The sequence below is a fragment of the Harpia harpyja genome, chromosome 3, assembly GCF_026419915.1.
Source record: "Harpia harpyja isolate bHarHar1 chromosome 3, bHarHar1 primary haplotype, whole genome shotgun sequence".
In the NCBI taxonomy this organism is placed as follows: domain Eukaryota; kingdom Metazoa; phylum Chordata; class Aves; order Accipitriformes; family Accipitridae; genus Harpia; species Harpia harpyja.
In genome coordinates, this window is record NC_068942.1 from 43,786,082 (window position 1) to 43,809,170 (window position 23,089).

Consider the following 23,089-nt stretch of genomic DNA (forward strand, 5'->3'; position numbering starts at 1 on the left):
CTGATCCCATTACTGGTAGTTTCAGAAAAGGACCCTTCAGCCAAGGAGCCTGAGCTCTTAGAAGTGATCAGTCTGCTGGAGGAGGTCTAAACAGGCCCTATGGGCTGCTGAGATAGGCTCCAAAGCTGTTGGTCCTGCCCTGTTTGTCAGCACCATGTTCTCCTACAAAAGAAAAAAACAGGACACAGGAAGCACCAACACAAGGTGGGAGAATCAAGACCTCAATCCAATGTACTAATAATACTTAGCACTGTACAGCACTGTACTGTTACTTACAAACATTAACTAATACATCCTCACAACACCCCTGCGAGGTAGGGAAGTATTATTATCCCCCAGTGTACAGATGGGGAAACCGAGGCACAGAGAGGCTAAAAGTGACTTGCCCAAGATCACACAACAAGGCATTGGCAGAGCCAAGATAAGAATGGAGACGTCCCTTGTTCCCCACCCCATGCTGCCCCCCACTAGACAATGTTGTCTCGACACGGGGTACCCAAGAGGTCCCTTCGAAAAGCAATGCCTGGACTTGTTGCCTATTAATACTTTTTATTTGCCTTTAATGAATTATTTCACAGTTTCTCCCTCACACTGTACACCATGCTTTCATAGTCCGTTCAGCATTCTGTGGTAGCCCACAGCCTTCTCCTCCGGCACCAGGACAGCTCTGCAGGGGGTTCATAGGGTGGTCTGTGCTTTCATTAAGAGGATGTTTAGAAACAGTTTTCACTGGCATTAGACTGGGAGCATGTGAGCTCTCACTGGAGACCGATAACACACACTGGAGAAGCAGGCAGAGGGAACTGATGGTAAAAAGGCATTTGTTATCCCCTGTGAAATGACCAGCGGCTCTCTTGGTTTCTTAGCTCTTCCAAGCTCCAGTGATTACTCAGAGCAGAAACTGTTTGTCTCCAACTTGCCTGGTCAGGAACTCGTCGTTCTGGGGGTTGCTTCCCTAATAGGTAACAGGCAGTCAGCTCAGGACCAGAAAGGTCCCCCAGCATTGCCTACTCCAGGTGTGTGACACTGTCTTGGAACAAGGCTGGCTGTAGCCGTTGTGCTCTCCTGCCACGGGGAAGGGGTATTACCATGGTTGGCAAGCAGCCATATCCAGCATCTAAGTCTCTTTTTTTTTCAAAACTGGGATTCAATGAAGAGCAAGGGAGAGTGGATGGATGAGGGGATGAGGATGAGGCAGAGCAAACAGGAAAATCCACCAAATGAGCTTCTAGGAAGGAAATGTTCCCCCTTGGGCACTTCAGCTGAAGCAGCTTCATTTTCACAAGGCTTCTTTCTCTCTCTGGGAACATCTGCTGAGCTTCATCTCTGTCAGCTGGATATATCGTATGACATTGGTATCTGCAGGGAAAGAGCACACACATACACGTACAGTGGTTACAACTCCCTGTGGAAGACAGACACACTGCACCTTCATCCTTGGTGTATCACTTGGGGAGCAACATGGCTCCAGCACTGCCTGCAGGAACGGTATCAGTTGGAAGGGGCTCTGAACCAAACCCTGCAGCTTTGGTTTTGGAGAACCTGGTCTGATTTGTGCTCGGCATCCCTGTTGCTCACGATCTTGCCTCAGCTAGTTTTTACCTTCTTTCTGATTACTCTTGGTCAGCACAGTTGAATTCACACAGTTTAAACTATCCAGGTCATTCTTGCCTGTTGTTGTGGCTGTTTGATTGGCTTCCTTTCCCTCAGTGCCTGCATGCAAGCCCCTAAAGGCATTTTGTGTACAGTTATGCTCTGCCTTTTCACCCTCCTATTCCTTTTACAGCCTCTTTCACTCTTCTCACATTTTTCCATGATGAGTTGAATTGGGAAGAGCATCCTTCATGTTCTCTTTGTACCCTTGCTTTCCTCAAATTTCATATTTGGAAGTCCTTCCACCATGACACTATCTGCATTTTTGTCATATGCCGTATGCGGCATACTGCCTTGTCTGTCCTGTCTAATAAAGTTCCTAGGGGCAGAGGACCACTGACTTATCCCTATAGAGAGCTGTGAGATCCCAGCCCTGTGCAGGTGATAAGCTGAGCCCTCTTTTTCCTTCCAGTATTTCAGTGCATCAACACAGCACAAAGAAAATGTGAGTTTTGTTTTACCTCCTGGTCTCAGCAATGAGGAAACCTGTTAACCCTGAAGCACAGGTTCATCTAAATGAGTATGTGTCTCCAGACAGACCCCATGGTTCTGCAGTCACGGTCAATCCTTTCTCAAATCATGTTGACTTACTATCATGAGGGTGACTTCCCAGGCACATGGCACCTGCACAGTGACAAAAGCCATGCGGTATCAGAAGCAAGCAAGCAAAAAACTAGCCACTTTCACTTAGGTATTGATTGAAAAATGGTTCTTTGCTCACAGCCTTACTCAGCCAGCCAACGAGGGCCAGCTTAGTCCCTTTAAGTTATTAGATCCTCAGAAACCAATCTGAAGTGCACTGCAGTCCACTCAGAGGGCAGTCTTGTCCCCTCCTTATCCAAACAGCAATGTACTCCACACCAGCTAGGGAAATGAGAAGTGCTTGAGCTTTCAAAGAGGTGAACAAATTACTGCTAACACATCCAGCCCTAGCAAGTGTGGGTATTGCACCCACCAAAGCAGCTGTGGGTGCAAAGTTTCCTTTAAACATGAGAAGAGGACATCTCTGCTGTGGCCTCAGCCAGACTGAAACAGCGGGAGATTGTCTTCCTTTCATGCAGAGCTCTGCACAAACATGCCATGGGGTAGCAGCGGGCTGTGGCAATGCCGTTGTGACTTCTCAAGCCGTCTCTGGTGAGGTGGGTCTCCCTGCTGAGTATTCTGCAGGTTCAACTGCACCATCCTTGTCAGTCCAGAGGGTGGGATTCAGTGATTAAGTTACTTGCCCCATTTGGGGCATCCTTCCTAAGCCAGTAAGTTCTGCTGTTGCTTGCGTTAGCCAAGGTGCACCAGCATCCCGGGCTGTTCATGCATTAGCGTTTCACACCAGCCCAGCAAATTTTAAAGCAGCTTTTTTAAAAACAGAACTGGTTTTAGTTGCGCAGCCTCCCAGAGTGAAGAAATTCAGGTGAGGCGGTAGCCCTTTATTTTAGGCCTAAAATAAAACCAGTGCACGTGGCAAGCAGGTGGCTAACTAACTCCCAGCAGCGTAGAGGCAGGGCACGCAGCCCGGCCAGAGTCCTGCTGTGCTGCCTGCACCTCACCGCAATCTGTCTGCTCCGTGCCCTTCTAGGCTTCGATGGGCTACGGTCCGGGCACACGTCCCCGCTGCTGAGGTTCACGCTTTGAACATCTGCCTGGTGCAGGTGATAAGTGATAACTGCGTAGGCGTGTTAGGAAATCACACCTGCCTGGGCCTGCAGGGACTCCATGCCTGGCTGAGGGGGCGGAGGTGGGTTCAGTGCATTAATTGGGTAACGAAAGGTTGCCAACTCCCTTTGGCTTGCGGGTAAGGTAGCTAGCTGCTGATGGCACAGCTCCACTCACCTGGGAGATTTCCACATGCCTGGGAAGCCGGGGGCAAAATAAGGTGTAGCCTTATAGAGGGTGGGAGATGCTCCCATTGTGAGCTAGTTATAAATCTCCCAGGCAGGATTTGGCATGCTTTGCTTCCTTTTTGAGGGCCGCTATTTTACCAAAGAGAAATAATGAGAGCAGCACTCTGTTTACAGAAGTCGAGCCCTGTCTTTGTCAAGTCTTTTCCATCAAATAGAATTGCACCACACTAGCTCTGCCTGCAGAAGTATTTCAAAGCTACATGTAAATGTTAATGAAGAGAAGACTCTCACCTCTCGGTGAGGAAGAAGTGATCCCCTTCTGCTGATGTGGAAATAACAGGTAAGGACATCTCAGATGAGGGGTTAGCCATACAAAGAGAGGCTGGCAAAGCTGCAATGGGAACACGTCTCCTGGCTCTTAGGACCATGCCTGTGTCCTTGTGGAGACTGGCCTCCTGCCTTTTTAAAGGTCATTTGTTTCTCCCTGTGGCTTCAGAGACCAGTTGCTTATCTGCTGTGCAGACACCATGGCCTGGGTTTTTTTCCCAGGACTTCTGAGTTGCAGGGGTTCAGGAAGGCAGCTCCTGAGCTCAGCTGTGAGCCCACTCCACGCAGCATGGGAAATCTGGCTTGTATGTGCAGTGCACGTGCTGTCTGAACGTGAGCTTTCAGCGCAGGGCCAGCAGAGACTAACTGCAGGTATTTGATATTACCAGGCCCGCTGATGGTCCAGTCTCAATCTCAGTCAGTACATACCTCGACGATGTGGGCCCACCAGTGGGAAAGAGCTGAAGAAGGCTTGAAGGTAAGGTGTATGTTTGGCTGCCGATCCTGCACCAGCCCCTGGACACAGAGTTCATGGAGGGCTGCATGTATGCTTTGCACAGCTTAACAGCAGCTTCCCTCTCCCTGAGTAAGGAGGGTTATACAATAATCTTGTGTTATTTCCATCTGCTTTTCTGATTTTTTTTGTTTGGAGGTAGCATAGGAAATCAGGCCAAACCCAACCCTCACCCTTGACAGGCAGTAAATAGCCATAAGGGATTTGCTGTGCTGACAGCCCTTTAGAACAGTAAAACTCCTTGCTAGCTAATTCCTCTCTACCATTTTAAAATCTCCCCCACCAAAGAGAATAACTGCCAGTGATTTGTGCCAAAACCATTCCTTATTAGAAAAAAAAGAACACACAGAACATGACTGTAATAATAACCAACTGCTTTTACCGGTGAGCCTAGTGAAATCTCAGATAAAGGAAAACAACTGCGTTTTGCAGATGGAGACACTGAAAGTGGAGACACTGACTTACTCCAGGTCACATAATAATTCTCGATAGTGTTACCTGATTCCTACTGCTGTGTTTTAACAGCCACATCCTTTCTTACTGTATGTATTCACTTCTTTCCCCCTGAATACCCTTCAAGTTTTCCCTAGTCATAAATAAAACAGTGGAATAATGGCCTTGAATGGACTAACAGTAACAGGGAAGAGTCTCTGATGCAGAACTGAAGGCCAGACCTGTTTTTTGTATACATTAAGGGCCTTTGGGGACACTTTCTGATATGTTTTTGCAGCAAGCTGTGGTATTTGAAGCTGATGCTGTTGAATAAATTAGTATTTATTTCAAGAAGCAATGAGGGATACCAAATAAATAGTATCACGGGGGGTGAGGGGTGGGGGGGGAGCACAGAAATACATATTTAAAAAACAAAAGCAAAGCGGTTCAGCTAAAAGGGCTTTGTCACATCTGAGCCTAGTCAGAACCTCAAGGTTAGGATAACTTCTTATTTTCCACTGTTTTTCTCTTGCATAGGCTTTTCCATTTCCTGGTTCTGGCAAGGGCTGAAAGCAGAAGGGCACGCTGTAAACTAAAATAGGCTAAACTGAGCTTTTAAGCACATTTGCTCAGGGAGTGTGGGGTGCACAGCTGTGCTGTCAGACTGCCTGGAGCCTGTGGCCAAGCGTGGCAGATGGGACCAGGCACCCTTATGGGAGGTGGAAGAGGAAGGAGATCCCAGCACAGCCCTAAGTGCACCCTCCCTGGTGCTCCTCCAGGGCACAGCCACCGCAGGAGCCCTGCAGGGCAGATGCCTGTGGGACATCAAGCACAGCCAGCTCCGACGGCCTCCCCTGCCTGCTCTGGTTCCATGAACATCAGCTCCACCGTGCTCTGCCAGGACCCAGGCTCGCTCCTGTTTCACACCCAGTTCTCACCCTTCCCTCTCAGGTTCAGGTGGAAGAGCTGCTCTGTGGGTTTTTTTTTTTTTTTTTGCACATGGCTTCTGTTTTGCTTTCTTGTGATCCTTTAATTTTTTCTTTGAGTATTACAGAATTCCTTTCTTTTAACGGAAATGGTTTAAACCATAGTGTGGTTTTATCTCCCTAGTACTATTTGAAAAATAAAAGCACCATCTCTGCGTCATGGCCTTCTACCTGCCTTCTGAGGTTGGGTAGGTTAGCATAAAGGTGGTTGATCTGGCAAGGCTAAGTTGTTTGAATACATAATTTCTTTACTGTCCCAAAATGAATTGTTGGGTTTTGACACATGGATGACAGACATTTTGGCTGATTTAACAGCAAAAGTTGAAGCATCCTGATGAATGCTTGGTAAGTAAATGTCTGTCTCTTTGATCAAAGTAGAATACTAATTCTTTACTGGGATGGTGGAAGGCATGGCTATTGAGGATTACAAATAGTCTTCTGGCTTTGCTAAGGGGAAGAAGCTTTTTCTCCAAGAGTCAGAAAATGTAATGGTCGGGATACACTCTTCCCCATCCCACTTTCTTCTTCAAAAATAAACTAGGGAGGGAAAGAGAGGCAGGATCCCCTCCACACAGATGGCATTCCAGCAATACTGTCATCATCCAGCTTGTGCTGCAGCCTTGACAGTGGTTAATCTTTAGGCACTGCAACCTTGCTGCACTACGGGAGGGTGCTTGAAGGGGAGTACAGCTAAGCATACAGTGAGTCATGCTCATCCCTGTGGAAATCAAGACAATCAAGTCAGGGACAGACTAAGTCTCGGGAAAAGAAATGCAAAAGGGCTCAATGCGAAGCCACGTCCCCGCTGCCCCCCATACCTGTCGGCTGGCGGGATCTTGCCTCTTTCAGGTAGTAGAGGGCCTTGTTGAAGTCACCCAGGTGGTAAAATGCCACTCCCGATCGATAGAGCGCCTTGAAGTTCTCGCCTTCTTTCTGAAGCACTTTGAGGCAGTACTCCTTGACTCGCTCGTAATTCACCAGCTCGGCCTGGAGCAGGCAGGCTGCAGGGGATGGGGATGATGGGGAGACAGACAGACAGACAGGAGATCACTAGTGCTGTATTTCTCCCTGCTCCTACAATCTGCATGGGGGAAGAGAGCAGCTTAGGTGAGGGAAATGACTCAGACCCATGATTCAGGAAGGGTGCAGTCATATGGATTGTTTGCCAAACAAACACGATTGTTCGCAATTTAAATACCAACGCTTCTGTTTTTGGCATTGTGAAGTGAAGGGATTGTGATTGCTCCTGGGGGGCCGGGGGAGAGAGTGCAAGAAGGTAAACATCCCTTGGCAGAGTGGGAACGCCGTACAGTCTCGTGGCAGCAACTGGCTTCGTTTGTAGTAAAACTGCTTCTCAGACTGAGGGCTGGAGCTCAGGAAAGTACAAAAAGGCAGTCAAACAGTTATCTGACAAGTTAAAAAGGAACTAAATTGGATCAAATTTTGTATTCGGCTTAATGCAAGGCTGTTAGATTTACAAATAGTATGTAATTGTCTTTTATCCAGGAGGTCCTGTATGGAGTTTCGCTATAGGAATAACAAAGGGCTCTGCTCTGTTGGAATGTGCTGCTAGCAAACCAGAGGTACCTGGAGTTGTAGTACAGGGAACAAACATGCTATGCTATCTGCTTTCTGCAGAGTATTGCAACACGAGTTCATCCTGAGAGGTCAGCTCTGCTGACTTCCTAAAGGAAAATGTAAACACAGTGAAGAAACAGCATGCTGAGGACTCTGTGCGCTGAAGGACAATTGTTGCCTAAATGTCAAGGAGCTGAAGAAAATCCCCGTAGTGAGTTTCCCACAACTGGGAGTGAAATGAAGGGGAAAGGGGGAGATCCCAGAGGCATGCTTTACAGCCCTGTTCGTGGCATACTGTAGTGCTTACTCTGGGGGACTAAACTTCATTAGGCGTATTGGGCGTTAAGAATGGTTTGGGGAGCAGTGAGAAGAATAGGACATGGTGCAGTCACAGCCTTTGGGGAAATGAAGAAAATTGTGCTGTCCACAAGCCCACCTGGTGCTGCAATCCAAGGCAACTTTGGGAATGACACAATTTGGGGAAGGGGGAAGGAAGGCAGGATGCCGCTGCAAGGACCAGTTCTGAGACTGGCAGTGTGAAGTGCCAGGGCATGGAGAGAAATTTCCCATGGCAGGTGGTGTTACTCAGTGTGTCTCTGGCAAGGAGGAGACTCACTGCTCCTGCAAATCCCGGTCACCACAGTTCAGGTGTCACCAATGAACAGCCAGCCTGCACTTTTTGCATGGTAACTGCAGCCTGCAGCTGAGAGGATACGATGCTGGGTCAGGAATATGATAGAGTTCTTGATCCCCTTCCCCTGCCCCCCTCAAGTAAGCCCTGCTCTGTATCTCACTTCGTGTTTCACAAGCAGGAGGTTGGCTAGATGACCTCCAGAGATTCCTTCCAACCTCAATTAGTCCTCATTAACACGGGCAGAATACATTCCTAACCCAAGTACACATTTAAAGCTTAAATAGCTAACTAGGAACAATTAACAGGCTTTTACCAGTAGAGAACTGATGGTACAGATGTGTTGAGCAAGGACTGCAGAACTAGCCCCACTGCTGGTATGCTTGGTTGAGTGACGCAGTAATTACTAACGAGAGCTTTGTCCCATTTGCTTTAATGATGGACTCTCAATATATTTGAACAGCTCCTGCCATTAAAGTGCACAGGTATTTCAAAGGCATCTGGTTACTTGCTATTTGATTGCCAGTTAAAAACACGTATGTTTCTAAAAGCTTAGCAGCATCTCCTTATCCAGAATTTGTCCCTTCCTATTTGTCAAACATTGATTTTTCTCACTCTATTTCTAATGGAGCTTGAAGTGACTGTGCCTTGTTTTCCTTTATTTTTCAAAGCTATTAAAAAGATGGCTGTGTAAATTTACTGCTGGCTTCAGAGCCCTGGAAACGGGATTGCTTTGTTTATCTGCTGACCAGTAGCATGTACAGCAGTGGCAGTCGCTTTCTGCACACTGCCAATCTGATCCAGCCTTTCACGTTCTCTGAAACTGCCTTTCAGAGCAACTCAGGGGGTGGATTTCAGTCTCTCTGTTCATTTACTACTTGGTATTTCCAGTTAGTCATAGAAATGATTCTGTGAAAAATGACAGGCAGTCTATTCACATATATTAACTCAGTAATTCCGTATTGGACTTGCTTCATGGTTTGGTTTAAAAGAAAATAAAAAGTCTCCCACATCCTGCTAATTCATAAACCCAAATGGGCTTCCAGATATCCAGCTGGGTCCTTTCTGTGACTCGCACTCACAGTAAAGATTCTGCAGGGCATCCCTACTAACCGTGCACACAGCAGAGAGAAGTCGGTACCACATGGCTAGCAGGAGATACGCGTGTTTACCCGAACAAAGCAAGCAGATGGATGCGCAGGAAACAGTTCTGCTGGAAGAGTTGGCCATTTGGAGATCCAGTGCTGGAAGCGGCCGTTGGAAATGAACCTGGAGGGAGTATCTGCCTTATAAATATTTAGAGGTGCGTGCTTTCAGTTCTTGGTGGACTGAAATGATCTTAATGGACTGTGATTCAATGCAAATATTGAGGCTGCTAGTAATTCAGCTTTCAGAAATGGAAGGGACATGGAATCCTTGTACTTCCTACCTAATTCAGTCAGGGGAGAATTGTTTTGAAAATGTGTTGTTTTCCTAAACAGACATGCACATCTCTGGCTGGCAGTGTTTGTTTACCACATCAAACACCTCATCACCCTCCTTTTCCATTCATAATAGGCCCCCGGTGAATCCTTCTGAGGAACAGAGCTCACTCAAAGGGACCGAATCCAGGGGTTTATCCAGCTCCTCCTCCTCCTTTCTTGAAACTCAATGGGCTTGATCCTGCACAGCACCATCTCTAGTAGCTCCCTGGTGATTAGAAGGGTGCCCTTTACTTGCAGATGCAAACCTATAGTCACCCATTCCCTACAGGTCTCATTGCATTGTAATACAGCATCTGGTGGCTACATCTCTCCAGCTCAGAATGCAGGGTGTCCTGCTTCCCTGCAGCATGTGATGGTTATCCATCATACTCGATTATCATTCTCAATTTGGCAGCTGATTTATTGTGTCAGCTTAGGCAATAAGTAACTCCTAATTTTTAAAACCATGTATGTCACATGGTGATGAAGAATCCCTATCTGCTGTAAAATAAGCCGATTTGAAACTACTGGGTGAAATGTGCTATGGGGAGGGGGCGAAGGTTAATGCTATTAGCTCCAGTGGAGGGGCCCTGTCCATCACGCTTCCCAACTGACTGTTGATGTTTAAGCAAGGAAATAGGAAGTTTGGCTGTTTTTCTTCATAACGGGAGCGTTAAGCCCAGATTTCTAAGTTTTAATTTGTGGGCTCAATCTATGCCAGCCAGTTCCATGAGCTGCAACAATTTGAGAGGTGCAGTACAGACCTGGTACCAGTAGATAACTGTACCGTCAGAGCTAATTTGTTTGGCCCTGCTCAGCAGAAGGTTAGGCAAAGCAAAGATTAAGCACGTGTAGAGCCAAAATACATCTATGCCTTTAACCTTTACCAGTAGCTGTGGTTAGCAATGGTGGGAAGTCTTAACTAAAATCCCAGCTGTTGAGGGTTTTGGATTCTACTTTATTGCACGCTGAATTAATTTTGAATTCCAGAGTATCTTTCAGGAAGATATCTATGCTTGACAGGTGCCAGTGAGAAAGGATCCATGACAGCCCTTTTCTCCCAAAGGTTAATTACTTTCATTGTTTAAGAAACATCACTACGTTTCTATACTGATTTTTTTGTTTAGTTGCAATTACTAGCCACACTTTGCTACCCTGAAAAGCTTGTGTTTCCTTGTTGCATTGGTACTCTGAGACTCTGATCAAGTCACCATTCCATCTTCTCTTTAACTGCCTGCATAAATAAGTGCCTGGAGTCTCTTACTAAAACCCCCCATATTTTTCAGCTTTCCCCACTTTTATAGCTGCTCTCTGAGCCCTCAAAATGAAGTTCAGCTGGAAGTGCTGTCAGCTAGCATCTTACCAGAGAAACCTCTTCTGTGTGAATACCTCTGCAGGTTATGCAAATAGCTCATTTTGGCCCAGACTTTTGGCTTCTAATTTTGGCTGAGCTAAGAACTAAGTCTGGAAGTAGGATGTACAGGTTTTAACATGGAGATTTTGAACAACAATATGAAGAGCCTCGCCTACCTGACAATTTTCACCAAAGGTTAAATCTGCATGCCAGAACTATCCTCCAGACACAGTTTATACCAGTGGCTAAATTCCCGCTGTAGGCAAGGCTCAAGACCTATCTGTGTTACAGAACACTTAAAGAGAGTGAGCCAAATCACTGCGCAAACAATGTTAGCATATCCCTACCCTGTGGCATGTTCCTTGGGCTCAGCACACTGTGTTAGTCATAACAGGAATTCCATTTGCTGCTGTTCTGGGAGATGAAAATGCCCTTGCCCTACAGGAGTATCTTGGGTCACAAGTTCATATTTCACAAACTCCTGTCTTGTTTGCAGTTTGCTATCACCCAGGTGAGCTGGTAGTGCTGCCTATTTTTAAGATTGCCTTGTGCCTTCTACTGTAGGAGAGAGTCCGCTGCTTATAACTTTGTTGGTCTTTTAAGTTTTGGGGCTAAAATACTCTATGTGTGATGTCTGCCTTTGATGTCTGCTTTTGGAAAACATCAGCCAAGACTCTTCAGGTATTTCTGAAAAACAGGCTAGGGAAACATATCTTATTTTTTCCCTTGTTAAAGATCTCTGGTGACTGTCTTTGGATTTGTCTCATGCCCTCTCATCATTTGGCTTTGCAAACTGAAATCTGGCAGATATCATTTGTGTCAAGCAGGTGCCTTCTGTTATCCCTGGGGTAACCTATAGCTGGCCAACTGATAACCTTCTGAAAATAAAACCAGTATAGTACTGCATATAACCTTCTGAAAATAAAACCAGTATAGTTCTGCATATAGTACTCAGCAGAGTTGCTTTAGAATCTGGAACCGAAATCCTTTGAATATTCAGTCCACCCTAGGCACAATCCGATCTAGGAAAAAGCGGGGATTTGGAAACTTAGAGAGCAAAAAAATTCTCTTATTGGCTCACTGGTCACAGGAAGAAAGAGGAGCAGAAAGTGGAAACCAAGCTGAGAGGGGTTGTCTCGGTTATGTCAGAAAGACGTGGAGACAGATGCTTGCAAGGGAAGGAAACCGGGGCTGAGGGCCGTGTGGGGACAGAGGCACAGAACTTTTGGGGTGGTGAAAGGGGTGTATGAGTGGGGAGGTGAGGTCTATTGAGGAGGGAAAGTCTGGGGGGAGAAGTGGAGTTAAGAGTTTGGGGCAAGGTGCTAAGGATGTAGAGACGCAGTGCAGCTAGCCTGGGAACCAAGAGGAGCATTTACAGCAATGAAATCCCAGCAGAGGAAACCAGTCTCCCTAGGCGTGTATGGCAGCAGCTCCTCTAGCAGATCACTTAACCACAATCACATTCTTGCTCTGAATCATCTTTTTCTCTGCTGGGTATACTCACCAAGGGATACTAACTTGCAATGCTGAAAGCTAGCCCTCGCAAATACTCCCTGGAGACTGGAGCAGGTGTCCTATGCAAGAGCTAATAGCAAGTCACGTGGTTGAACCACTCTTGTATACCCATGCAAAAGGGTCTGAATCCAAATGACACTTGTTTTCCACCCCTTAGACTGAAAAAAACAGCCTGTATTGATTTGTTTGGTTGCAAATCAGAGGGAAGTAGCTAAACCCATGATTGCTTAAACCTGAACTGGATATTCCCTCTTTACTGTATTTATTCTTGACTCTACCACTGCAGTTTAAGAGCCTATGTGGATTATTACTCCTTAGCAAGTGCTAGGTACTCCAACCACTGCAAACTCAATGTGTATTTCACAAACTGACAGTGTCATTCCCAGAAATAACCACAATTAAACCCTGCAAAATACTTTGCTTTCTGATATGATCTCGCCCCAAGTATAGCAGCCAGCAGCTCACTTAAAATCTGTTTAAATTGCAGGAAGATGGTGCATATTCTTGCTCTGGTTCTACTCTGGAAAACATATGACTGATGCTTTGATATAACTGCTTCGGGGTTTTATTCAGACATTTGATTGAGACCTTTATATATCATTGAACAAGCTTTGTTCTCATATCTCTTTAAGACTTGAACTAATAGGGCAGACTTAGGAGAGTCTCATACTTCCATTACTTCAGAAGGGTTGGCATCCTTCATGGTGATGTTCTTCCTCAGAAAAGAGAAAACATGATAGTAATAAGATCTGGTTTGAGTTAAGTATTTGGGAAGAAAAATTATTGGAATATACCCCCCCCCAAACCCAACCCAACCCAAAACCAAACCAAACCAAAAAAAACAACCAAGAAACAACCCAGGAGGGGGAAAAAAAAAAAAGAAAAAATGTTTGTCTTGGAATAGACAGGAATCTTCTAACCATGCTACTGATGGAAGTATTATTAATCTCTGCATGCTGCAGTCTCTGTAAATGGGATTTACTAAAAGCACATGGAGCTTACAGTGTCCACTGGAAAAATTAAAAGGGATACCATTACTACATGAGACTGAAAATTTCAGCCATGTCTTAGTAATTTAAATTATAATTAAATTCTAAAAGAAATCAGGTAAAATGTGACATAAAATTATGCTGAAAATGTAAAGGGTTATCTTAGATTAAAAGTCACCTTGGACTTAAACTACTGTAATTGTAATGTACAGCATAAAAAGACCTGGACTACCAGAATGCTTATCCAAATTTGTCTGAAGTTGAAGTTACTGATCCTGAGCATGCAGACTGCGCAGGCTACATGTGGATGGCACAGCCCAATTTTTAACCTATGTTTGAACCTGTGTTAAATTTTCAGTCCGGATTGGCACTAAAAGGAGCCATATAACGTGTGGGAATGTAAGAAGTCTACACCAAGGGAACAAAGCAGAGGTGGTAAAGCATCTATATCTGCACTGAGCTCCATGTGTGCTGTGCCTTTCAAGAATGCAACCCAGCAGTCCTCAAAAGAGGATGTTTAAAGCATCTTTTTTTCAGAGCAATGCCACATGCAGTTTCACTACTAGGCTGAGACACTAATTAGGATCTGCAGTTTCCAAACAATCTCTTCCATGAAATATTTCTCTTCTTTCTCTATAGTCCAAGCTTGCAAACAAAGAGTATTTTCTGGCTTCTCACCAGTAAAAAGCTAATTATAGACAGCTTGATAATGTCTGGCAATAATCTGATCAGCTGACTCCTAGTTCCTGGACAACCTTAATGGGATGAAAAGGGAATATCAGAATGACAAGTACACCTTTCCAGCCAGTGGTTCTCATTTATGCCTCTGCAGGTACCAAAAAGGCCTTAACATGCCCGTATGTTTCTGCTTGTGGGGAAACGTGTGGAAAATTAAAATCCAAACTGTATGACAGGTTGTCTCTCTCCGTAGGGAGGGTTTAATGCTAAATGAGGTGTGGATCCACAAATGTTTGGAGAGCCCAAGGAGAGCCACCTCTTCCAAGCTGCCTTCCCCTTCTTCTTGGCCCGCCTCTCAATTTATAGAGAGATACCAGCTGTTCCTCCCCATCCTCCCTTCTTGGCCATGCTTTCCTTCCAATACATCGCATGGTCTCCTTCAGTTCTCTGCTGCTCCTGAGTCCTTCATACCTCTTCCAGAAGAAAGACCCTTACTTCACTGTTCCAATTAGCTTTTTTAGGAGAAAAAGAGACAGTAGTAGTGACTGAACTATGCTGATCCTTCCACCATCATGCACATGAAGAGGCACCCAGCAGTTCTCAGAGGAGCTGCTGAGCCTGTCAGACTTTTTGTGGCTGGCAGCCCACCCTAGGACTCTGCCTATTGCCATCCCTTGGAGTCCACAGGGCTGGTAACAAGGAGATAAGTAACAGCTAATGTGAGCTGTCAGAACAAATCAGTTTAACTTCAGTCTGAGATGGGTGATCAATCTTGAGGATAAAGGAGAAACAGTAGATGTTACGTATCTTGGCTTTTACGCTAGTCAAATGACAAATTTTAGTGACGTTTTCTTAAGCAAATTGAAGGAGCACAGTCTAAATGAATAGACTTAACTCTGTTAAAGTGAAAGACAATATTAAGTAGGGTTCTGCACTGATCTGTCCTAGGCCCCATGGTATTTAGTATTGTCAATAAAGAGCTAAATGACAGACTGCAGACTGCCTCGTCAATTTGTAGATAACACCAAAATGTGAGGAGCTGGTGTATGTTGGAAGACAGGGTAGAATTCCAAAGGATCCCCACAAACTGGTGGTGTCCTGATAAAAACAGGGTGCAGTTTGACAGGGGCAAGTTAAAGGTCCTACAGTTAGGCAGGAAAAAAACCGCACTGTGTAAGTACAGCAGGGGAACAGTTGGTTGGAGAGCAATTCAGCTGAAAAGGATATGGGGAGTGAAGTGGATCACCAGCTAAAGTCAATAAGGCTATACTGTTAATGAAGAAAAATGCACACCAGCATGTATGAAAAGAAGCAGTTTGCAAGACGTGAGAGTACTGTGTCTCATTTTGGATGCCAATCTTGAAGGAAAATGTGGATGTAATCCACAGGAGGATCCTGACAGTAACAAGTGGTCCAGAGAAGACAGAAGATAAGACAAACCCTCAAGGAGACAGTAAGGGAAGATAGGCTAATAGTGTTCATACGTGTAAAAAGAAAAAATCCCAAACTTTGTAATGCAAAGAAGGGTATAACCAGGATACAATCTGTTCTTCTTGTACTTGGGAAGTAAGAAGAGGGCTTACATTTCAGCTAGGAAGTACTTTCTAGCAGTGAAGAGAGTGAAGCATTGAAAGAGACTGCTTGGGGAAGTTGTGAAGGTTCCTAGCTTTGCAAGTGTTTAAGAACAGCTTAAGCAAATGTTACCTGGGATATGTCTTATTTGTACCCTTGTACCACGCATGGGTATGGATAGAAGACTCTTGAACTGCTGTTCAGCTCTGCAGTCCCGTTATTGATTGTCCTGTAACAAAGCATGGAGGGTCCTCAGTTCTTGATGGCTGCCATTAGTACTAATTCCTATGAGAAGGTCCTCTTGGAGGATGTCAGAGCAACATCCTAGCCAGACATGTGAATAAGCACTTAAGTAACAGCAGGCATGAATGATTTCTGCCTTTGCCATGTGTTTATGTTCCCATATTGCAGACTTTTCTAATTTTCAAGAGTGCAGTTCTTTAGAAGTGTTCATTATTTCTAAATGATTCTTAAGCTACTTCAAGGCAAATTTGTGGTGATTTATGCTTCTATTTTGTCACAAATCCGGTGATACAATACTGCAGTTTTCCTTCAAAGGGCCAAAGCTTTGAAAAGCAAGGAATTTCAGCAAACTTTTCATCTGATCCTCATAGCTTCTGTTTTGAAAGAGTATTTTGACCTACCAGTTCCTGTAGTTACTGGTCCTTCAAATCAAAACCAGAGGCTTACTGAAAATTCTTAGTTATGGTAATATTAAAGAAATAGTTAAAACCTAGATGCCAAGCAAACAGTAATTGTTTTCTGAAGCCAAAATCTGCCCCTAGCTGTGTACCAGCAAATCTTTATTCTACCAAAATAAAGAGCTTAAGGTGGAGATGATCTTCATATTGCATCTTCTAATCTCCATGCCTTTGATCTTCCCAGCCAGGAGAGGTAGGAGCAAAGTCCTAGCAAAGCACTGGTAGAGCAAGAGCTTCAGTCAGCTTTTAACTACTAGATCATTTTGACTCTATAATATCCATAAATACTAGCTCCTCCTGCAGCCACTTCAGAAGAGATGGAAGTCCCTTCTGTTTGTTTTTGCCAGGGCTGTTATTGTTGATCTGCCAGGTTAAACCCCCTGGAGGTTTCCTCCTCTATGACTTTATATTTAGCTAGTAATCTTTGACCTATCTTTATCTTTTAAATCAGTACTCATCTAGTCCAGTCAATACGACTTCAGATATGTTTGGCCTTCAGATCTACTGTTCCAGTTGCTATTTATTCCACCGCCTCTTCCTTGCTGTTTGCTTTTGTTCACCTTGTGTTGCTTTACTCTCTCACTGTGGCACCTTCTCTACATCGTACCCTTTCCTCCTTTGGCCTCCTGTTGCTATTGACACCCACTGGAGGAATCTGGTCTCTAGAGTCGTTTTCACAAGGGAAAAGTACATAGAACTTTATCAGAGATTAGCCACATCAGATGGTGACAACCACGTAGTAAGTGCCTGGAGTTCAACAGCAGTCCAACCCTAATGAGTGCTATCAAATATTTTATGATTCTTACCAGAGTATATTACACAGTGACACTAAGGTCTTAATGGAATGGTGGTTTGTTTTTTTTTTAAACCCATCTGAGACAAGGAGGGGATTTCTGTAAGTAGGGAGACGCTTTGGAGGAAGTGATGGATTTCAAGCTGCCTTCTCTACTGAAGGGTAAAGCATCCTTTGCTCATAGTGGTTCAAACAACTGACAGCAGTACTGTGAAATGCAGCTGGAACAGCTTGAAGGCTCTGAGATGAAGCCACTGACAGTTGTGCATGCCACGATTGCCTCAAGCCTGGCTTACTGCGGCATGTTCAATTTGGGATGAAAGCTAGCACTTTATCCTGTACCACAAACAAGGCAGGATGACGTGGCTGCGTAACATCTGTGTGCTGTGCCCTGTGGTGGCTCACAGTTCACCTCCCAGGACATGTGAAAGAGCTGACAACTGCAGAGTCCGCTAAGGGGTGGAGAGCAGGCTGTCTCCGGGGCCACCTCCTTGTGTATTCATACCATGTATAATTGATAGGGACTGAAATGCTTTTGGTTTTTCCTTGAACTCTCCCTAGCTGAAAAGACTCATCTGGCAAGATGGAGAGGTCAAATGGGGAGGAACATTTCCTTCATTAAAATAAGAACCCATTCACATGTTTTATCCAGGTCCAGTGTAGCCCAAAGCCTTTCCATTTTAATGATGTTTTGAAACAGAGAGAAACCTTTAGGGCCTCTGTGGGAGGGATGGAGACGAGAACAACTGACAGAATCAAAGAGGCAGAGGATGCTCCAGTCAACTGTTTTCTAACTAACTGAAGAGAGGTATAAAACAAGGCTCTCAACCTTATCCTTAAAAATGCACTAAACAAACTTACAGAGAAGAGTGGTTTGTCAGCAACAGAGCCAACTAATGCTGGCTGTGTCACCTGGCTGTGCTTTGACAGACAGTGTAAAGTGAGCTTAAGCATTACCCTTTTGTGTAGCTGGGCCTCTACTGTCCTTGCCTCTTCCCTGCCCTCCATTTATACCATATAAACTTAGCACTATTGAGACATCAAATCTAGTTGGCCAACAGGTTTGAAAGTTATTGAGATGGGACTGACAAGCAGAGCGCAGAAAACATACGTGCTTATGACTCATTTCCTTTGGAAATCAGGCTGAAAACGAATAAACTAAAGACCAGAGGGATGATTCAGTATATTATTTGCTTGAAAAAGTCAGGGTTTGAACTGTGCAGGAGCATAAGCCAGTCTTCTAATAAGATGTCTTCTCTTTAATATAAGCTGTGGCAAAGTGCTTCAGGTAAAGATCTCAGATCATTCCCAAACCCTTCATAAACTACGTCTGTGCAATGCATTGCTGGCAGTGGAAGAATGAGGTAGGAGTGTGTGTCTGATTTGGAGCACGTGGAGGGTAACTTCCACCCCAAGTAGACAGTAGCTTGTTTTCAGGCATCTGGAACACTGGAATCGTTGTACTGAATCAGGCCAATAATACAATTCTCTATCTTGACTGTGCCTTTTCAGTTAAGCTAGGGAAGGTGAAGATATTGTGAAGAATTATGTGGTGGCTAAAGAAGCTGAAATGGGTTCTGCTGACAAGTATATTGGTCTGTAAATAGAGATCACTAGTAGCATACCTCAGGAATTAATTTCAGAATTGAGCTTGTTTAGTGTTTTGTTAATACCCCTATGTAAAAGTAGGAGTGCCCTACTGACTGTGAAGTTGGAAGGTACTGTCAAAAGGGATGAGGACGACAATGTGATATAAAAAGAACTACATGACCTGGTACACAGCAGTGAATTTATTTGGGATGGAAGTTGGTAATACAAAATTGAAGACCATGCTCTTTGGGACTAAGAAGAATTTTTGCTAGACTTTGTGAGCTCATGAGCTGGAAACAACCAAAGAGGAAAAGGATGTGAATAGGCTAGCTGATCACAGGATGACTGAGTCATTTATGTGACACGGCTATGGACAGGGAAATGAAAATCTCGGGGAAGTTTATTCATAAATCCAAACCAGTTAGCAGTGGTTCTCAAGCATGAAAATGTAATATTTGCTTTACAGTTTTTATCCTATCTAATACAGCAGTGAACATTCTGATTAGTTATGTTTCTAAGCTTTCTTTTCTAACCTTATTAGGTTCTTTAACTCCATGATACCTTCTGGCACTGTACTCCAAGTTAATCAGCCCTGGATTTTAAAAATTATTTTGTATTAATCTATTAATTCAATTTACCCCCCCACCCCATGAGCAAAGCTCCTGAGCTGCCTCAGTTTGAGCTCCATCACACTAGTTAGAGAATGTATAAAGGAAAATGAATACATTTTCTTTGTACTTCCAATATAGGTGAGGGCCTTGTGCTGCTCTGGTTTCCTTGCAACGTGAATGCACTACTGTGTCTTAAGCAATTAATCAGTGCAAAGCATTTAAGAGGATAGTAATCTAGGATTTGAATTATACTAGTATTAAAAAAATATGGTGACTAAAGGAGCTCAGGCTTAACTCTGCACCACACTGTTTGATGAGAGAATCATTGCTACAGGCATGGGGCAGAGATTCTGATTTGATTCTTTTTGAAGCACTAGACAACAAAAAAAGTACCTTTGCACAACAATGGTTAGGGCTGACTTATGATGGTTTTCCAGAGCATCATAACAGACTCCTTCCCTCATCGTTCTGCTTCTGCAACACCAACTGGGTGGGGTGATGACCCCCCCGGGCAGCTCCTGTCTGGGAGAGGCTATGGCCATTCCATGGATTTGTTCCCTGGAAGCTGGATGAAACGTAATCTTTCTGGCCTCTCCCTCTCTGGGAGCAGGATTGGGTAGAGGAATGTGAATGCTCACAGCTTCTTCCCTGCAGTTGGTTGAGAGATCATTCTTTATATCGTAAAGATGCTTTTCGTATCAGGGTGAATTTGTGGATTAGATGGTGACCGTAGGGATAGCACAGCATACCGGAGGTAGATGTTTGTTAGTCACGTCAGCCCAGGAATAGCCAAAGGAAGCACTAAAGGTCTGACATAACTTCTCAAGTCCCCGACGCTTCCTCTGCTTCTGGTTTGCTTCCGGGAGTAAATTTCCTCTCCCACACACTACACTGGGGAATGTGCAGGGCAAGGATACCCCACTGCTTGTTTTGTATTCTCCTCTCCATCTGCTTCAGGTAGCAGTAAACAGCTCTGCTGCCTGGAGTCAAGTCTTCCAAGCTGGAAAAGACCTAAGATAAGCAGCATCCAGCTGCGCTGATCTGAAATCAGTCTTTGCATGTTAGGCTAAGCCTTACAGATGCATCAGACAGGTAGCAAATTTCCACCACTGCCTGATTAGGTTCTACCAAGAGGGCTGTGAACCCTCTTGCTTTACAGAATAAGGTGACTTACAGCAAGGTAGATACCTCACTTGAGTTTCCTGAAGTTGGAAATGAGCTGTTCAGATGTCCCTGATGTGGCCAGGCCAGAGTAACACCAGAGGCGTGAAAACTGACAGCTGTCATCAGGGCATTACAGGAGCTTTGGAATCAAAATTTGAGGAATACTAGTTTGGTGGCTCTTTGCTGGCTGACCCAGCGGCTCCTTTCCAGCAGCTCCCAGGCAACTAGATCGACGGCTAGATTAGCAGAGTTTTGCTGCCTGCCACTCTGATATGAAAGGAGTTGCTGTTGCCATCGATGCAGAACAATCTACATGACAGCCCCCTAAACTGGCAGCAAGAAATGCAATGGGCAGTGTTCCTACTAAAGAAAGAAAGGGAATACTGAGCAGTGGCTAGAAAAGTATTTGCTTTAGTAGGGCAGAGATTTGACCTGTCAAACACGGATGCGTTGGAGAAGGAAAAATGCTGTAGCCTTGCAACCAACAATCAGTGCCCTGTGTCCTGAAAGGCTTATTCAGCAATGTAAGGATGGTTGTTCTCTCCACCTAGGGACATGTACAGAGATGCAGCTCCTGCCTTGCTGATGGTACATATGAATGAATAGGACAGAGATGTCATGATAGTCAGGAGCTTGGGACACAGGACTTGTCAGGCAATTTGGGTTCTTCAGCAAACAGATCCACAACTGGTAGAGGTGCAAACAGCAGGAGATTGCTTTTTTCCCCTGACTCCTGTCGGGAGGCTGTTGCAGAACCATTCAGGGGTGGTGACTTATACAGCCTAAGGCTTTCAAGATGAGCATGTGCTGCTGTGATGGGCAAAGTTGTGATCATGGCTACACAGGACAAGCATGTGTTAAAATTCATGCCCCTGATCAAAAGAGTTGGTAATTTTACCAAGGGGAATGACAAAGGGTGCGAAGATAGACACAGAATATAGTCACATGCTTGCACATGTACACGCTGTTGTAGAGATGTGCTCTTCCTCGTTACACATAAATTGGTAAGCAGCACCAACTGACTGGCTTTCTGTAGGTGTCACAGCAGAGATGGGCTTTGAGGGGAGCCAGGAAGGGAGAGAAGCTCCAACCTGCACTAATATACCGCAGGTAAAATCAGCTCAGAGGAATCGGGTGCAACCAGGTGCTGTGGGGCACAGGATGAGAACAAAGGGGATGAGAGAACCTTGTTGGCAGAACAGAGATGGGGGAAGCCCAGGAAGGGACAAAACTTTGTCCAGGAGGTCTAACCTAGCTGCGTTACAACTGGGAGAGCTAGTAGAGGAATTCAAAGGGTAAAGACACGGACTGTGTAAGCAGCCCTGACTCCTGAGCTGAGAAACATGATGGGAGAACTGGGTACACAGGACAAAGCCAAGGAGAAGCAGATGGTGCTATCCAGCCTATGAGCCTCAGGGCAATGGCACGTCAAGAATTTTGGAGAGCAGGGAGAAGGGAGTGGATTTTGAAGTAAAGATCATGACATCATTAGCTATTGCCGATGGATAGTAACAGATGAGCTCTGGCATGTCAAGCTATGACAGCTAAAGATCATTGCTCCCAGCTGTCGCTTCTGCCATGGGTTATCACAGAGAGAAAATGTGACTTTGCCCAATTCGTTTCCATGAATTGTCTTAGTATTGTTTCTAGCGGTGTCCTGAACTCCGAACGGCTATACTGAGACAGACTTGTCTACTCCAACCCACCTCCAGTGGTTGCCATTCGCAGCTGCCTAGGCAAGCACATAAGAACAGAGCAAGCTACAGTGTCCTACTACCGCCTCCCAGCCCCACACAAGTGAGCGTGCCCCAGCTGGAGTTACCTTCAGCAATTCCAGCAAAGCTTCCAGAAACCGCGCTGACTCTACAACCTTTGTTAAAGAGAACAGAATAGTAACGCTCCACGCCACCCCAAGAAGATTTACCTGCATTCATCGATCAATGTCCTAAGCTTACTGTTTCCCATGCAAGATGCAGTGCAGGGATGAACAAAAGGAGACAGATTCCTCAGCAGCCATTAGTAACAACTTTCTAGTTAATGATAGTTAATATTGACTCTTTTTCAAAGCATTTTTAACCCGCAGTGTTAGTCACTGGTATGGTCGCCCGAGTACGCTGAAAACAAGGTTAATAAACAGTTGTTCGTTCTGTATCAGTTTCTCATCTGTGAAGTGAGAGAACAAAGAAGAAAATAAATAGCCGGTAAATTTTATCAAAACTTCATGATGTATTTTCTCCCTTTCTTCATCTTTTTTCCTCAGTTTCACAGTCTTTTGTATGTTATTTTCTGTGAGATGGCACAATGTCAAGAAGAAACAGGGACCTGGCAATTTAGACCTCCCCTTTTATTTATACTGTTTACTTTTACCGTTCTTTTCCTCACAGCAGCTCCTTTATCAGGTGTGCATTAGATCTCATCCTAAAATCCTAATGTGAAAATTTCTGATGACCCTCCATTCTTGGAGCATCAGTTACACTGCTCAGAGGACACTCTGGGGATGTGCTGCTGAACTGAAGCAGTTCTAGGAGAAAGGGTGGAGAAACAGGTCTGGAGTTGGGTTAGAAATTTCTGGGTCCAAGCCCAAGTGAACAGGAAGAAAAGAAAGATGCTCCACCTGCTGAACCATGCAGAGGTGGCCTAGCTCCCAGAAAAGGAGGTAACCATGGAGCTCACAGGTGTATTTAGCAATAGACTGGGAAC

General features: G+C 44.8%; 1 protein-coding gene across 1 annotated transcript in view; it reads right to left on the reverse strand.

Annotated features, from left to right (window-relative positions):
• Positions 1 to 205: 205 nt before the first annotated feature.
• Positions 206 to 23,089, reverse strand: part of TTC9 (tetratricopeptide repeat domain 9) — a 29,396-nt gene continuing 6,512 nt past the window's right edge. The window contains exons 2-3 of the mRNA XM_052782316.1: positions 6,569 to 6,751; positions 206 to 1,359 (exon numbers count right to left, since the gene is read on the reverse strand). Coding sequence (XP_052638276.1) covers positions 1,280 to 1,359; positions 6,569 to 6,751 — 263 coding nt within the window. The 3' untranslated portion in view covers positions 206 to 1,279. The remainder of the gene's footprint in view (positions 1,360 to 6,568; positions 6,752 to 23,089) is intronic.